Below are 19,250 nucleotides of genomic sequence, written 5' to 3'. Positions count from 1 at the left end.
TAGAAACAAATTTAAATTGTGAAAAGCACCTGGATTTTTAACATTCTTAGTAATAACATATTTAAATATGAATAAATATAATATTTTTCATTAAATTTAGAAGCAAAACACTAGTCAAAATGATAAAATAACAAAGTACTAGCATTCTTCATGCTTTCTATGATTTTCTTTTAAGTTACATATCAATATATCACTCCTAGATTGTCTGAGCATGTGTGTCCCTTTGCAAATTAAGGAAATCTAGAGTAGATGGAGTTTGAATAACAGAAGGCCAAACATGAATTCCAACTGAAATCAAAGACTGTGAAGAATGATTTTGGATTGCAATGAGTGTCTCTAATCCTTCTTTCTGAAAATGTGCAAATGGAATAATATAGTTTTCTATCCATTATTTTAATTTATTGAATAACTGCTGAAACTGTTTTCTGAAGACTTTTTGATGGTTTGCTTTGGGCTAATGCAGAGTAATGTAAGAACCCTTACCCATACATACTTAAGCGGAAATGTTATTTGAGGGATTGGGGGTTTTGTACTAATACTTGTTTGTTATATGCTTTATTTTGCAAATTATAATTCAACTATATCATTTGTGATATTAAAAAAGAGAATTGAAATGAACAGACTTTGCTGTTCACACAAGTAACAGACAATGAACATTATTTTCTCCCGGGCATGAATAATCACTTATTTTTCTCAAACTTTCTTAAGACATCTTTAAATTCAGACCTAGGAATCTACAGGGAAGTAAAAACAATCATAAGGGAGAAAAATTGAATAGACCCTAGACTTTCAGGTTGATAGAACTCTCATTAACAGAATGATGGTAAACTGTCTCCTGCTGGGGCAGCTTCTCAGAAAGCTTCTATTCCCTGGACTTACAGACATACAAAGATATTTTCTACTCTGTGGGAAAGGACAGAGTCAAATTAATATCATATCCTGCATTCTTCCAACACTTCCTATAACACCTGTTTTAAGAGTGTTTCTGACTCTTCAGTATATACTTCAAATGATGTTGAAAGAATGGAATACTCAAGCATTTTTATAAGTGGCTGGGAGGACCAGCTGCAGTGCCCTGAGGATGAAGGCTCAGTCTTGCTGAATCCAGGACAAAAAAACTTGCGATGGAATAGAATAAAGAAAGCTTTGTGGGCCAGGTACAACAACAACAACAACGACAGCAGCAGCAGCAGCAGCAGTAGCAACAACAGCAGCAGCAACAAGGCAACAGCTTGCATATAAAACAGCAGCATCTCTCCTCTAAGGAAGGTTTTCATCACTAACTGTAGGTTGTATATCAGGGTTCCAAGGGAGGCAACAATCTTGAAAGAGAGAATCAATTAAATCATTTTGGCTTCTATTCTCTTGAATGTAGTAATCTGGAAGTTAATACGTCCCCCAAATTTCAGGATCTCTTGATCTTATTCTTCCACATAGTCTTCTAAAGTCTTCTGATCAAATTATTACAATGTAATTAAAAGGTAATCTATTTGAATGGCACGATTTTTTTTGGTTTATTTTTTTGTTATTTGAAATTCTTGGTCTTCAAATAGCCAATGCCTGTTATTTATTGTGCTTGGCACAATGTATACACTTATATTTGTTGAATGAATTAATAAACGACAATCATTACAACAGCAAACTGTACTTCATTTTCCCCCACATCACTCAAAGTTAAATAATTCCTACAGAAAGTTAACTAACTCAGTTTATTACTGATTTAATTAAGCAAGGGTTCAGGATTCTGATGTGTTCCCCTGAAATAATCTTATAAGAAGTACAGGAAGGTTTCCAAAAAATGAAAAGCACAGGACTTGTTGAAAACACAGTTTCATTTACAATGGGAGCTGTTTACTTGTATTTGACCCTGTGTGCCTTTTGTGATGTTGATCCATCATTTATCTCCTTCCCCTTCCCCTTAGTGTCTTTTTTTTGTGAGGCAATTGGGCTTAAATGATTTGCCCAGGGTCACACAGCTAGTGTCAAGTGTCTGAGATCGAATTTGAACTCAGGTCCTCCTGAATCTAGGGCCAGTGCTTTATCCACTATGCCACATACCTGCCCCGACATGACTTCTTAAAACTCATCACCATTGTGAATTATTTTAGAGATATCTAGGTGGTATAATGTGCTGCACCTGGAGCTAGGAAGGCCTGTGGCAAATCTAGCCTTAGATACTTACTAGCTATATGTCCCTGGAAAAGTCACATAATCTCTTTTTGCTTCACTTTCCTCATCTATAAAATGGGGTTAATAATAGCACCTACTTTCCAGGGTTGTTGTTAAGATCAAATAACATGACAATTGTAAAGTGCATAGCATAGTCTGGCACATAGTAAGGACTATATAAATGTTAGCTATTATTTTTATTTTAATAAAATAAAAGTTTAAAGGGAAAAATATTAAGTATTCCCAGATCCCATGTTTGAAAGGTAATATGAGTATCAATACTTTATCAGTCAGAATATATGGGAGAGCCTGATCAATCTTTTTGAATAATTTGCTAAAAAAATTACTTCCATTCATATCTGAAACTTTGAATGACCTGAAGCATCTTCATAATATTTTGCTGGCTCACATGAAATACAAGAAGGAATTATGAAACAACATATAATGACAATACAAGAAAATGAGATACTTTTGCCTCCAATTGCTAGGCAGCAAGCAGGCTTTGTTTCCAAGAGAATTATCATTGAATTTTTGAAAAATATCATAGAGAATAGAGTTTCTCATCAGATCAGTAAATGTACTAAATTACTGCTATATAATGCCACATCAAGGACATTTCCTATGATTCTTCATTACCTTGAAGCCTCTATAGTCATAATTCCCATTCATATGAAAATTTTCTTCCAAATTCAAAACTCAGGTGACATGGTGATGTCCATTGCTATGATAAACACCAGGCATCACTGAAACAGATGGTTATATTCCCAATCACTCAATCTGAAAACCTTGATCATGTTTTATTCCTCCCTTCGCTTGACTCCCATGCCCAATAAACCACCACATTCTTGTGATTCTGCTTGGAAAATTTCATGATGAAAAGTCTATTGCTTTTGATTCTCACAGCCACCACTCTAGTTATTACTCTTATTTCCTGTATTGTAGATTATTTTAATATTTTCCATACCATCCATTAACTATTAAATTATTATTTATTATGTTGCCTCATATGTTCCAGGTACTATTCTAGGCACTAAAGGTTAAAGAAAACCCTATATAAAAAACTTTGCTTTCAAGGAGTTTACATTTAGCCCCCTTCTTCCTGTCTCTTCTATCTCTAATATATTCTGTATATAGGAACAAGATTAATCTTCCTAAGGCAGAACACTGATAATTTGATTTCTTGACCCCCAAATTTTCAGTGGTTCATCATTCTCTAAAGTCCAAATTCCTTATTCTTATAATCAAGGTTCTCTATGATCTAAATACAACCAAATTTCTAGAGTTTAAAAAGTAATTATGCAATCATATTATGTCATATTATTTATATTCTCTAAGCACAGTAGAAAATTTGCTATTCTCCAAACATTTCACTTTCTTACTTCCACAAACTTTGGACATGTTATTTTATCCCCTTGGGATCTCCCTTCTCATCTCTGCATATTAAAATCCTGGAAATCCTTCAAACCCAATTAATATATTACTTTATCCATTATGTTTTTGTATATCAACACCAGATGGATATGTGCTCTTTAACAACCCTCGTACTCACTCCCCTTCAAGGATAATCATACAAGTATGCATTAAGTGCTTACTATGTAAGATGCAATGTACTAACCACCGAGGATATAGACACAAAAACAAGAGTCCTTTCCTGTAAATTACTGTAACGATTGGAATGACGCCACCTGCTGGAGACTTACTGTAGGAAAGCTCCAACATGAGGAGAGAATCCCTGAGGGCAGGACCATATGTATTTTCTTTGGCAGCAGAAGGGATGTTTGCTTGTGGGAGGAAGAACGGGGAGGCTGGCGCTCTGACTCTTGCTCTTTAGTGTGGACTTTGGCGGAGAGTGGAGCTAGGAATGCTCTCTCCCTTTAATAGATAGATAAATCTAGGCCTTTCTCTTTCTCTTCACCAAACTGTTATTCTCCTTAATAAATGCTTAAAAGTCTAACCCTTGCTAAAGCTTATAATTTATTGATGACCACTTATTAGATATTTTAGACAGTATAGCTAAAATTTTAGCCCTTACATAACTTATAAAATGTTGGGAAGAAACAAGATTAACACAAAATACAAAATATATGAACAAAGTAATTAATATTTTAAGGAGTTTGCTGAGAGGAACTAGCAATTATGGGAGCCAGGTTAAACTTCCTGAAGAAATTAAACAAGCTGAATTTTGAAGGAAGTCTGAGATTCTTAGAGATAAAGATGAGGTAGGAGAGAAATCCAGGCATGGGGCATGCAAAGGTGCTGAGACAGGAAAGGAAATGTTAAGTATATAGAATAGTAAGTTGTACTTCAACACTAATAGTGTGAAGGAGAGTAGTTAATGTTCAGCAAGTCTAGAAAGGAGTTATAGAGCTAGCTTATGTTTTTAGAAGCCAAGCAGGGAGCATTTGCATTTTGTCATTGAGGCAAGAGAAAATTGGAGAGTTGGGTAGAGGAGTGAAATCGTTAGACGTTGGGCTTAATTATATCAGTTTGATAGCTGTGTAGATCACAGAGGGAAAAGATGAGAAGCAAGGGAAACAAATAAATTATCTATTAAGGTATAGTTATTTTAATTATGGAAATAAATATATTTTAGAACATGTTTCATCTTCTACACTAGATTATAAGTTCCGTAAGGGGAAAAATGTTTTATTCTTCTTTCTAATTCCCTTTCCCTCCCTCCAATGCCCAGCATATAGTAGTTGCCTAATGAATTTTTATCATATTATGTATATGACCATCACAGAGTCACAGGAATGAGTTCAATCTGTAATTTGCCTATTCAGGTGCCCTAAAAGCATCCCACAACAAACTCTAAATGGTATGTAGATTATCTTTTATTGAGCATTTCATTTGAAAAAATATTAAAAATTTTGATGTACTTCAGGGGAAGAGCCAATTCTCCCAGGATTCTCCTCCAAACAAATTTAAAATAATACTTCAAATTGAATTCTCTTCCAGAAGACCAAAAACAAAACAAAACAACAACAACAACAACAACAACAACAAAACACAACCTCAACAAATCAGCTAAAAACAACTTAGGTGGGAAGGAGAGATTTGTGACACTGGTGTGGGGGCTGGCTTGGAACTCATCAACTGAGGGCCTTTAGGGGCAGCTAGGTAGCGCAGTGGATAAAGCCCTGGCCCTGGATTCAGGAGGACCTGAGTTCAAATTCGGCCTCAGACACTTGACAGTTACTAGCTGTGTGAACCTGGGCAAGTCACTTAACCCTCATTGCCCTGCAAAAAACAAAACAAAACAAAACTGAGGGCCTTTAAGCTGGCAACAATAGCAGCCAGAGCTTCAGTGGTTCTGAAGCCAAACATGGTAAGGGGATCTGGCAATTGGTCAGAAAGAAACTATAAGTGACCTCCAGGCTAGGACTGGGTACTATTTGATGTATCCAAAATGTTAAATTTCAAAGCAGAGAAGAGTGCTGACAGTCACAAAGGAGCAGGGACCCTGGGGAGCAGTATTGCTTGTGACTGCGAGCTGAACAGGGGCCCTTCCTGGGAAAGGACCAGAGCACAGACCATGAGAGTGGTAACCACACCTCTCCATGAATCATGCCACCTTGGAAGCACCAAAACCTTTCAAACCCCTAGAACTAGCTTTGTAAACAGCAACTTTAAAAAGCCTGAAGCTTGAGACAGAGGCCCCCATACCTGCATGCCCCTGCTCCTCCCCATCCCACAGAGCCCAACTTTAATGTAATGTTTGAAATCAAGAAATAGGTGGGGACAATAAGCAAAATACAATAACAACAAAATAACATGATTATAAAAAGTTATTATGGTGACCAGGAAGATCAAGACACAAACTGAGAAAACAACAATGTAAAAACATCTAAAAGCAAAGTCTCCAAGGAAACAAAGACATGACTTATTCAAAAGCCCAGCAAGAACTCCTGGAATAGCTAAAAATTATTTTAAAAAATCAAATAAGAATGATAGGCAAAAAATTTAAAAACAAAAAGGCAGTGGTAGCAATTATGATCTCAGATTTAAAAAAAGCAAAAATAGATCTAATTAAAAGAGACAAGCTGAGACACTATATTTTGCTAAAAGTTACCATGGACAATGAAGTAATGTCAATACTGAAAATATATGCATAAAATGGCATAGCATCCACATTAGTAAAGGAAAGCTTAAATGTGTTACAGGAGGAAATAGTAAAACTTTTCTAGTGGAGGGTTCAACTTTCCCTTCTCAGAGATAGATAAATCTAACCATAAATAAATGATAAAGAAAGCAAGGAGATAAAAACAATTTAAAAACGTTAGATATGATAGACTCCTGGAGAAAACTGATGAGGAATAGAAAGAAGTATATCTTCCTTCTCACATTTGCATGGCACCATCACAAAAACTGACTATAATATCCTCAAAAATGCAGAAAAGCTGGTGTTAAATCACCTTTTAAAAAAAAATAATGCAATGCAATTACATTAAAAGGAAGAATTGATTAAAAATTTATTTGAAACTAATATATTCCTGAATAATTGTATGAATTAAAGCATAAATCATAGAAACAATCAACAATTTCTTTAAAGAGAATTACGAGACAACATGACAAAATTTATAAGATGTAGCCAAAGCGGCACTTGAGGAAAATTTTCTAGATTTTTACACACACACACACAAACACACAAATAAAATAAAAAAAGAGGAAGAGCAGATTAATGAATTAGCTATGTAACTAAAAAAAAGCTAGAAAAAGAAAAAAATCCAATTAATTACCAAGATGGAAATCATGAAAATCAAAGGAAAGATTAAAAAAATTATATTTTAAAATCTAACTAATAAAGAAAACTAGGAGCCGGTTTTATAGAAAAACAAATAAAATGGATAAACCACTAGTTAATTTGATTTAAAAGAAAGAACAAAACCAAATTACCATTATCAAAAATGAAAAGAGTGAAAGCATAACTGATGATGATGAAATTAAAACAATTATTAGGAGTTATTTTGCCCAATTTATGTCAGTAAAACTAATAATTTAAGTGAAATGCAAGAATATTTACAAAATTATAAATTGCCCAGATTAACAGAAGAGGAAGTAGAATACTTAAATAACCCTATCGTAGAAACAGAAATTGAATAGCCATCAGTGAGCTTCCTAGGGAAAAAAAATTACCAGGAATACATAGATTTACAAGTAAATTCTATCAAACATTTAAGGAAGAGTTAATCCCAATACTAAAAAAGCTATATGAAAAAAATAAAGGAGCTCTACAAAACTCCTTTTATGAAACAAATATGATTTTGATACCTAATCCAGGGAGAGTAAAATTAGAGAAAAAATAATTGGTCAATTTCCCTACTGAATACTGATGAAAAAATTCTAAATAATAATTCTAAATATTCTAAATAAAAAATTCTAAATAAAAAATTCTAAATAATAATTCTAGCATGGAGATTAGGGCTATATATCACAAAGATCATACACTTTGAGCAGATCAAATTTATACCAGGAATGCAGGGCTACTTCAATATTAGGAAAATTAAACATAATTGACCTTATCAATAACAAAAACAAACCTAAATAAATCATCAACATATCTATAAATTACCAACAAAATTCAGTGGAAAGAGATATAAAGAGAAATTGCATTTAAAATAACTGCAGACATTGTATAATACTTGGAAGTCTGCATGTCAAGACAAACCCAGGGAACCATATGAACACATTTACAAAACTCTTCACACAAAGACAAATCATTTTTTAAAATGAAGAACTATTACATGATCATAGTTAAACTGAGCCAATATAATAAGAATGACAATTCTACATAAATCTGTTTACTTATTCAGTGTCATGCCAATCAAATTACCAAAATGATATTTTTGGAAATCTAGAAAAAATAATAAAATTCACCCTGAAGAAAAAAGGTCAAGAATATCAAGGGAATCAGGGGCAGCTAGGTGGCTCAGTGGATAAAGCACCCGCACTGGATTCAGGAGGACCCGAGTTCAAAATCGGCCCCAGACACTTGACACTTACTACCTGTGTGACTCTGGGCAAGTCACTTAACCCTCACTGCCCTGACAAAAAATAATAATAATAATATTAAGGGAATCAATGGAAAAATAATGTGATGGAAAGCAGCCTAACAGTATCAGAATTCAAGTTATATTACAAAGTAGTGATCATCAAAACAATCTGGTACTGGCTAAGAAATAAAGTGGTAAATTGGTGGAATAGATTAGGTAAACAATACACTGTAGTAAATTACAAAAGTAATCTAGTGTTTGATAAACCCAAAGATCCAAGCTTTTGTGCCAACAACCATGATTTGACAAAAAATTCTGGGAAAACTGAAGAGTAATTTGACAGAAACTAGGCACAAACCAGTGTCTCACACCATATAATACCAAGATAAGGTAAAAATGCTCAGATAATTTAGGCAAAAAGATGATAACCTAAGCAAATTAAGGAAGTATAAAAAACTTTACCTGTCAGATTAGTGAAGAATTTATGACCAAACAGGAATAAAAAAGAGTGAGAGTTAAAATGAATTATTTTGATTTTATGAAATTAAATGGGGGAGGAGGGACAGCCAGGTGGCACAGTGGACAAATCACTGGCCCTGGATTCAGGAGGCCCTGAGTTTAAATCTGGCCTGAGACACTTGACATTCACTAGCTGTGTGACTTTGGGCAAGTCACTTAACCTTCAATGCCCTGGGGGGGGGGGGGGAGAGAAAGGAAAGAAAAAGAAAAGGGAAAAAAAAGAAATTAAAGTTTGTATACAAACAAAACCAATGCAGCCAAAATCTAAAGAAAAGAAGGAAACTGGGGAAATTTTTTACAGCCAGTTTGTTTTATAAAGACCTCATTTCTCAGCTTTATAGATAAAAAAGGCAAATGTATGAAAATAAAAGCCATTTCCCTAAATGATAAATCACCAAAGCACATAAGCAGACAGTTTTCAAAGAAATCAAAGTTATCTATAGGTACATGAAAAAATGCTCTAAATCACTATTAGAGAATGCAAATTGAAATATCTTTGAGCTACAACCTCATGTCTTTCAGATTGATTAACATGATAGAAAAATGATAATGATAAATGCTGTAGGGGATATAGAAAAATAGAAAAAAATAATGTACTATTGGTGGAGTTGTAAACTGGTCCAACTATCCTGGAAAGCAATTTGGAATTATGTCCAAAGGACTATCAAATTGTGCATACTCTTTGACACAACAATACCACTAATAGCTCTATATCCCAAAGACATCAAAGAATAGGGGAAAAGATCTGTTTTTATAATAATATTTATACGAGCTCTTTTTATGACTAAACAAGTTGTGGTATATTATTGTGATGGAATACTATTGTGTTATAAGAAATAATGAGCAGACATAATGGGAAGACTTATGAATTCATGAAAATTAAAGTGAGGAGAACCAGAGAAACATTATATACAGTAACAACATTATAAGGAAGAGCCACTGTGAAAGACATATTGACCATGATCAAGAAAATGATCCAAGACAATTCTGAAGGACCCATGATGAAAAATGACATCCATCTTCAGAGAGAAATGATGAACTATGAAGGCAGATTGACCCATACTTTTCCCTCTTTCTTAATTTTTCTTATTCTTTTTGTAACATGGAAAAATGGAAATATATTTTTCATGACTTCACATGTATAATTGATATATTGCTTGCCTTCTTAATGGGTGGGAGATGGGCAAGATGGAGGAAGAGCATTTGGAACTCAAAATTTTAAAAGCTGAATATTAAAATATTTTAGAAGGATAGAAATGCATAAACTCAGACTTCCCATTGATGCAAACAATTCAAGACACCAATGGGGTATATAACAATTTTTAGCTAGGAACTGAGTAACATGATAAGTTTTAAGTTGTTTCTCATTCTCCAACCCCATGTGAAATAGTCTAGCACAAGGGAAAATACCAATGCTGATTTATTTTTTTTGATAAGTAAAGCGTAACAACAATTTTTAAAAGACACAGATTCTTTTGTACACTGAAATCACTCTAAGATTCTAGCTTCTTTTCATGCATACTTCATATTGCTTCAGTTTTGAAAACCATTGTGATTTATACTCTATACCCTACCATATGATTTATGCCCTAATTCATTTTACTACATTAATTTGATCTCCCACCCTTGCTACCACTATCTTGACCCAGGTTTGATTATAATTATGAATTATAACTATAAATCTAATGCTATTTAGGTGAATTTGATGTAATGATGTTCTTTTTCATGAAAAATCCCAACACATATTTAGTTATGTTAATTACTTCAATAGTTAAAGGAAGTCATGAATTAAGATAAAAAATTACCAACTTGAGCACATAACATAATAAAAACCCTCTCTAAATAAGGCATGGACTTCAAGAAATCAGTGTCATTTCTATAACATGCAGAATTGAGAGTATGACTTTTGTAATAATCTAAATGGATTAATAATAATAACCACACTAGCATTTATATAATGCATTGAAGTTTATAAAGCACTATACAAATATTATCACACCGCTCATTTGCTCTTCAGGAAAACTCTGGGAAGTAAGTACTTTATTATCCCCATTTATAAATGAAGAACCTAAGAAAGAATTTAAATTACTGGCCCAGAGTCACACAGCTAGTATGTGATGCCATATTTCAACTCAGTTCTTCCTGACCTCAGGTCCAAAATTATTTGCTGTAAGGAACATTAGAAGAATAAGCACAAGGTAATCAGACAAATGAAAGAGACCCTTGTATAAACAAATGAAAAATATTTCTGTAAAAATATCAAAGATCAGGGGACATCATTGGCCCTGGATTCAGGAGGACCTGAGTTCAAGTCTGACCTCAGACACTTGACACTTACTAGCTGTGTGATCTTGGGCAAGTCACTTAACCCTCACTGCCCTTCAAACAAAACAAACAAAAAAAAATATCAAAGATCAACCAACAAGCATTTATAAAATCCCTGTAGTATGTATAAAATAAAATATAAATTGTTGATTACATAACTATTACAAGTGAACTTAGTTATAAGTAATTTACTATATATTACCTGTGGGCATTCTATTGCTAGAAGGCAGAGCAGTTCAATGAAGTCAGCAGAGGACTGGGAAACAAATGTTCTAATTTTGGGTTCAGTTCTTACTTTTTGTATCTGTAAAATAATAATAGCAATAGTAATAGTAATAGTAATTAATAGAAATAGTAATAACAATAATAATACTTCTTGTTCATCTAATAAGATATTGGGGGTATTAAAAGTTAATCTATAAACATTTAATAAACATAAAGGCTAACTTCTGCAGTGTAAGAATTTTTTCTTAAACCTGCTGTATCTTGCTTACAACAGAATTCCCTGGTCCATGGATCACTCCTTTTAATATGTGTTTTATTGATTTTCTGATATAAGAAGTTAACAGCAAATGAAAAGCTTAAGCCCAACAATTAGAGAAAGATTATGAACTAAACTACCATTACAAAGTAGACTCTCATAATGAGGTCTATTTGTAAAATCACTAAGTAGTGTGCAGTTAGACAAGTTAGGCTTTTTACATGACAAAAGAACACATTTTTTACCAGTCTCAAGAAAGGTTTATTTTCATGTCATTTATATCTATAGTAAACTGTATTTCTTCCTTCTCTTACCAGAATATGCAATTTGACTCCATGTTAAGTCAACATGATGTATATGCCCCACACTCTGCATTTTCAGTACTGGCAAAGTAGGAAAAGTAAGCAAACTGGAATATATTAACAGACATTTTTCTCAACTTACATCCATAATGTTTAGTAAATAAATCCTGTAGTTGGTCATTTTCCTCTCAGTTGTAGGATTAAATATTCTTCCTTATACTAGGTCAGTACTACCATTTAATTAATTTATAAACTCAATTTCCCGGTACTGGTGAAATCACACAGTATTTTTTTCATCTTAGTACATATGTGATATAAAATGATTCTGACTCTGTTAAGTAGGAAGGTGTAGCAATAGTATTAGCAGAAAAAAGGAAGAGGAGGAAGAGGGATATATAAGGAGAAGGAGGTGGATGAAGAGGATGTGGAGAAGGAAAGGAGGAGGAGAAGGTGAGAAAGAGAAAGAGAAGGAAAAAGAAGAGGAGGTATTTCAAATAGGGCCCTAAGGACTGCTTAGAATTCTGTACATGTTATCTCATCTGAGTGTACCCCCAAAACCCATTATGAGGGAGGTATAGAAGTTACCTTTGTCCCCTTTTTATAGATAAGAAAACCTAGGCTCAGAGAAGTAATTAAATTTCTCCATAGCAGGTTACAACAAATAACTCCCCACTTGAAAGAGATGGTAGTAGAGAACTTAAATATTTCTTGCATACATGATAAAGCTTAGCCATTGCTGAGTATCTAATAGAAAAAAAGGGAGGGGTGTCTGTTTCTCCTTGCTACATATGGGTCATGTATTTATAAGACTGCCTTCAATATATACAAATAATTGTATCACTTGGCAACACCCTATGTGTGCCCAGGACCATGTAATATTTTAGGGGATATGATTGGAGATGTGCCATAAGCAAAATTAATCAAAGCTGCAGACATGTCATAAAAGGCAATTATGTATGAAAGATGAATCATCTCAGGGGAAAAGGGGGGGGGCTGTAATAGGCACCTGTACAATGAATGTCAATGGTGCCTATCACCTTCCAACTAGGTCTGCAGCAGCCACTACTCTGCTAATAATAGATTTTAACAGCCATGCTGTACATATGAAGCTAATTCAATGAAGAGTTGACTTGCATAGGCTTTAAACCATTGGAAAAAAGGTTCAATTCAATCCCATTTAACTCAACTAGATGAATATTTCTGCTGGGCATTTCAAGGTATGGAGGATATAAAGGAAAAAATAAACAAACACTTCCTGTTCTCAAGGCACTTACATTCTGTGCAAGTGTGGTGGTGGTGGTGGTGGTGGTATCAGTTTCCCAGTAACCTTGACTTCCAGAATAGCTGTACCTTTTCATAGTCTACTACCAGTGCACTAAGGTGTTTATTTTCCCATAGCACCTCCAACATTTGACAATTTCCTTTTTTGGTCATCTTTGCCAACCTGATGGGTATGATGTAATGGAATCCCAGAATCGCTTTAATTTGTAATTTTCTAATTACTAGTTATTTTTAACTTTTTTCCTCCAAATGGTTATAGAGTGTGTTTTTGTCCTTGAGAACCTCCTTTTTATACCATTAAGTCATTTATTAAGTGGAGAATAGTTCTTGAATCAGTTTACCAAACCATAGACAGATGCTAAATTAAGACAGATTCATTAGAAAAAGGCTGGCCAATAATTGTTGTTTGTATTGTTGATATTTTACCTATCCATTCAAGGTAGCATTTGTTATGATTTGGAAAGAATGGAGCCTCTGTCAGGTGAGATAATCCAGAAGTGCTGATAAAATATTGTTTTTTTTTCAAGCAATGGAATTTATCACTAACTCCCAAGATGATATTCAAAAGCAACATTAACATGGCTTATCGATCAGTTGTCCTCCTTTGAGAAAAGATTTGCATTTTCAAATTATTCACCCTTAGAAATGAAGAAATATATTACTTCTAATGCTACATAATATAGCCTCATAAAGTAACACTATAATCCATGAAAGTACTTATATATTTATATGTTTTGTGGGTAGGTATTAAGTCCAACATAATTTACTAAAAATGGAGAACTGTTCATTTTACATGCAAATAAAAATTTCACCACATCATACTAAAAGAAAATTGAAATATTGCCTAAATTTGATAAGCATCTAAAGTACTTGGTCTATAATTAAGGTATTATTATTATTAATATTATTTTTATCATTATTATAAATGTTTTATTTATATCTTACAATACAACTACTCACCTATATATATATGGTTTCTGAAATGGATCACTAACATTTTATTTCTTCAGTGTGTTTAGTTCGCAAGGATATAAGGTTAATGTAAGAAATGGTTTTTAAATGCTGATTCAGTGTAAGTCAGTAAGAGAATAGTATTAGATTACATAAATTGTGTGCCTAAGTATGTATGCCCTTTTAAAGCCACTTCTTTGGCATTTTAAACTTTTCACAACCTGTTCCCTTCTTACCTTTCCAATCTACTTACAACTAACTAGCCTTCATTTTCTCTGTGCTCTATCTACAATATCCTCCTTGCTATTTCTCACACAGCAGGCTCCATATCATTTATCTATAGGCCAATTGTACTAGGTATCCCCATACCTGAAATTCTCTCCCTCTTTTACTTCTCTTTTCTAGATTACTAAATTTACTTTGAGTCAGCTTAAGGGCTAAATACTTAAGGAGACCCCTTTCTCATCCCTACTCTTCTAATGTCTTCCCTTCTAAGGTCACCTTGTATTTGATTTATATATGTCATCTATATGCCTGTGTGTATACATATACTTATATAGATATGTATGTATACACATATACACATACCTTAATACATACTTGTTGTTTCACCATTTTATTGGAAACTCTTCTTGTACAAAATTTAAAATATGTTAATGTTTTACATAATCATATATGAATAACCCATATCTGATTGCTTGCCACAAGGAGAAGGGAGGGAGGGAAGGAGGGATAAAAATTGGAAGCCAACACTATAAATAAAAATGTTTATTACATTTTTAAAAAAGAAAAGAAATTGTTTCAATCTTATCTCTGTTTCTTCAATACTTGATGCAATTCCTGGCACATGATGTGTACCTGATAAATTCTCATTGAATTATAAGTTGACTATTTGAATATCTATATTTTATTCCTTAAAACAGAGACAGTGTGGCATAATTTCAGGAACTGACTGTGTAGTCCTGGCAAAGTTTCTTAACCTCTCTCTGGTCTAGGCAACACTCTAAGGGTATAAGTTGCAGTGAAGATACAGATCTGCATAAACAGAGAAAGTTTCCTCATCTATGAGATCTTCATTTCAATGAAAGCACAGGTCTAGTCTCTATCATTATTCTAATTTATTATTTATCATAAAACAATAGCTTATTTTTAGAAGTAATTTTTTTGGAAAAAATGATGGCATTTGAAGTGCACTATGAAATGATAAAACTGAAAGAAACATTTTCATAAACCAATACAACATCTCAACTGCACAAGTTGCTGAGTGATATACAAAGATGATAAGATATGGTCTCTACAATCAAAGAACTTACAAATATGTACATAAATAATAATAATAAAATTAGCATGAAAATTATCTAGGAGAGGAATAAAGATCTAAAGTTCTGTTGAGGGAAAGATTATTAACTGTATAGAGAAATCAATTGTTCAGTTTTTGCAGTCATGTCTGATTCTTAATGACCCCATTGTGGAGTTTTTTTGACAAAGATAACAGAGATGTTTGCCATTTCCTTCTCCTGTTCATTTCACAGATGATTAAACTGAGGCAAACAAATGTCTTGCTTAGGTCCACACAGCTAGGAAGTGTCTGAGGCCAGATTTGAATTCAGGTCTACCTGATTCCAGATGTAGCACTCTATCTGATGGGCCACATAGCTTCCTGGAAACTAGGGCACATGGCATCTGAATTTGACTTTATAATACAGGAATTATTTTTTAGAGTAAGAAAAAAAGAAAGTAAGAAACAGGGAACATATTTTCTAAATCTTGCGGAGGAAGCATAAGTGAAGGCATGGAAAATGGAAAAGAAATTAAAAGTTAAGTTTGACTTGGGCATGGTAATGTAAAGGGACAGAGCTAAAACTAAGGCCTGATTATTATGCAGGGTCTTAAGCAACAGAATAAAGGCTTTGAAGACATTTGATAAAGGCTCTTAAAATCTTCTGAATCGATAGTGATATAGACAAATGAAATCACAGCTAAACTACTAATCAGACCCAAAGATATGATTATTAATGATTCACTGTGTGCCATAAAGGAGGTCCTCATGGAATGGTTTAGGGTTCTATCCTTGATCTAGTTCTTTTCAATATTATAATCTATGATTTATATGCAGGCATAAATGGCACACTTATCAACACTGGATGAAAGTTATTTAGAGATATTGGTAATTCACTGGATATTTCCAAAAGCTGAAGCTAACATTTAACTTGTTTAATATAGGGATAAATATAAAGCCTTAAAATTAGCTTGCCAAAATGAATTTTACACATGTAACATAGGGGAGATGTGGCTAGGAAACATTGCATTTTGAAAAAGATCTGGAGGTTTTCATGGAATTAAAGTTCAATGTGAATCAAGGGTATTTATTATAGAGCAGTCAAAAAAAAGTTATTGCTTTTTTAGTAGGTATATCTGAGAGGTCCCACTGTGCTCTGCCCTTGTCAAGCCACCACTGAGAAAAATGTTCATTTCTACAAGACACATTTCAGAAGGAACAGTGATAAGCTGAAATGTATGTGAAGAAAATTGATAGGGATTTGATGGGAATTTGAAATGATGCCATATGAAGATGCTTTAACAGTGCACTGTTGGTAACGAGAACCTTTAATTAGATACTGTACATTAATGGGAAAATATGTCAAAGTTTTATAGACATAATGTTTTGTTATTGCTATACAGAATTCAGACTAGTAGAATATTTTGAGCCTGGGGTAGCTTCACAAACTGGATATGTAATCTTTGAATGTTAGTTGTGGGGAAGACTATAAGCCCATTTGGTCTATTACATAAGTAACCTGAATCATATATACATACACACACATGTACATATATAAATGCATACACATATACTTACATATATATGTACATATGTGTGTATAAACTTTAGGAAGATGATTTTAATGGTCTATTTATTATCCTCTTTTAAATACAGAATGAGATACTTAATATTGATACAAGTATTAATTTAATTTTAGGAATTTTTATTTTAAAAATTAAGTTTATTAACTATTCCTCTTTCTCTGCCCCTTGCCTTCCCTCCTCACCAAAGTTCATATTCTGTAATTCTTAAGAAATCTGAAAGACATCCATGTTCAACTTTGTATTTTCATTAAAATTTGATATGCTCAATTACAAGATAAAGGCATATACTTTTTGAGTGACTCATTGATTAATAAAAATTGGCATTTCTTTTCTGTTTGTTTGCTTTTGGCTGGGCAATGAGGGTTAAGTGACTTGCCTAGGATCACACAGGTAGTAAATGTAAAGTGTCTGAGGCCGCATTTGAACTCAGGTTCTCCTTAATCCAGGGCCGGTGCTTTATCCACTGTGCCACACAGCTGCCCCCAAAATTTGCATTTCTAAAAGTAGAAATTTGATAAAATGTTCAAGGTACTAGGAAATTAGAAACATTATTACTGCTGTAGTCTGTAAATGTAGTGACTGATTTTTTACATGTTCCATGCCAATGTGTGGTGGGGAAAAATCAAGAAAATAATTATTGCATCATTTAAATGTGTGATATATTTGTGTTTATATATATATGTGTGTGTGTGTATACACATGTACACACATACACATATATGAATATACATATGTGTTTATACTCAACTATTATTGCTTAAAGTTTCTTTAGTCTTGCTTTTTCCTCCTGGGTGATTTATTCTCTATTTCTTTTGACTGACTTAAAAATTATTTACTTTAATGCAGAAATGGAAATATGAAAGCCTATGAGGGAAATTTTACTTTCATAGTGGATAGAGTATTGGCATCTGAAGTAGGAAAATCCAAGTTCCAATCTGACCTCAGATACTTCACTTAGTAGCTGAATGACACTTGGCAAGCCACTGAACTTCTCTCAGTCTTGGTTTACAAGCAATAAAATAGGGATAAAAATATCACCTACTTCACATAATGGTTGTGAGGCTCAAATACGATAATATATTTAAAGTATTTAGATTTCCTGAAACATTGCAGATGCCATATAATTGTTATTCCCTTCCCTATGAATAAACTTTATGTCATTAAACAATGTTTAAGAATTATGGATACTATTAAAACACTAAGATTAATTTTTCAACATGCTTGAAAAAGCCCGAAAACACATGAGAAATGAAATTGTAGATAAAATGTTTAAATGTTAAGTGTTATTGATGTGTTTTATTTTTATAGTATAATCTTTTATAGATGATTCTAACTTCATGAGGAGTCTCTTGTAACAAAGTAAATACTTAAGTAAAATTTATAATATAGTAAGCTCATCTAAAAGTGCATGATATTTCAAATCTGTAGCCCCACCTCTGCATTAAAAAAGCAACAATTCCATTTTTCTCACTCCCAACACTCACCCCATTAGACAAAAAAGAAAAAGGAAAACAAATTTCTTGTAAGAAATATGCATAGCAGCTAGCTCATTCTGTACTATAAATCTATCACCTCTTTCTAATGGATGGCATCATGAATGGTCATTATATTGATACTACTTCTTAAAACATTTAAAGTCATTTGGTTTTACAATATTGTTATTGTAAAAGTTGCTCAGATTTTACTCATTTCATTTTTCATCAATTTATGAAAGTTCCCACAAATGGCTCATTTTATAATACTTATGGTAAAGTTCTAGTTCTACTTCACTTAATATCATCATTTCATTCATCATCTTCCACATTGATGCACTGTTAGTGGACTTGTGAATGGGTACAGCCATTCAGGCTGGCAATTTGGAATTATAAAGGAAGTTACTAAATGATAACTGACTGAGTAATAGAACTGCTATGCCTGTACCAAAAAGAGATAAAAAACAAACAAACAAAAAAGTCCTTTATGTAGAAAAATATCCATATAACAGCTTTTTGGGTTGTGGCAAAAACAATAACAATAACAACAACAAATAAACAAAAAACCCTAGAAACTAAGGGGATTTCCTTCAAGTGAGGAATGGTTGAATAAGTTGTGCTTTATGAATTTGATCACCTAAATCAATAGATCTTTTTAGTAAGACTAAAGAGTAAGACTGTTTTTATGATGTTAAGAAATGAGGAAATAGATGATTTGAAAAAGACAGAAACACAAATGAACTGATACAGAGTGAAATGAGCAAAAACAGAAGAATAATTTAGGTTAGAATTTTTAAGTTTAATCCTAGCTTTCTATCTCTTGCAATGACATTAAAACTTCTTTGTGTCTCGGATTTATTGCAGTGCCCTCCTCCACGTTCTAAATACTAAA

General features: G+C 33.2%; 1 protein-coding gene across 15 annotated transcripts in view; it reads right to left on the bottom strand.

The window, feature by feature from the left end:
• Nucleotides 1–19,250, bottom strand: part of RALYL (RALY RNA binding protein like) — an 820,624-nt gene that overhangs the window by 612,674 nt on the left and 188,700 nt on the right. For 13 of the 15 annotated variants that reach the window (XM_043977742.1, XM_043977750.1, XM_043977737.1 and 10 more), the window contains one exon: nt 11,209–11,310. The exons of the other annotated variants lie outside the window; for them this stretch is intronic. In XM_043977742.1, the coding sequence (XP_043833677.1) occupies nt 11,209–11,218 (10 nt within the window). In that variant the 5' untranslated portion in view covers nt 11,219–11,310. The remainder of the gene's footprint in view (nt 1–11,208; nt 11,311–19,250) is intronic. 15 annotated transcript variants of the gene reach the window in all.

The sequence above is a fragment of the Dromiciops gliroides genome, chromosome 1 (genome assembly GCF_019393635.1).
Source record: "Dromiciops gliroides isolate mDroGli1 chromosome 1, mDroGli1.pri, whole genome shotgun sequence".
Classification (NCBI taxonomy): domain Eukaryota; kingdom Metazoa; phylum Chordata; class Mammalia; order Microbiotheria; family Microbiotheriidae; genus Dromiciops; species Dromiciops gliroides.
The sequence above is the reverse complement of the archived record's forward strand: the minus strand, read 5'-3'. Positions and strand labels throughout refer to the sequence as shown.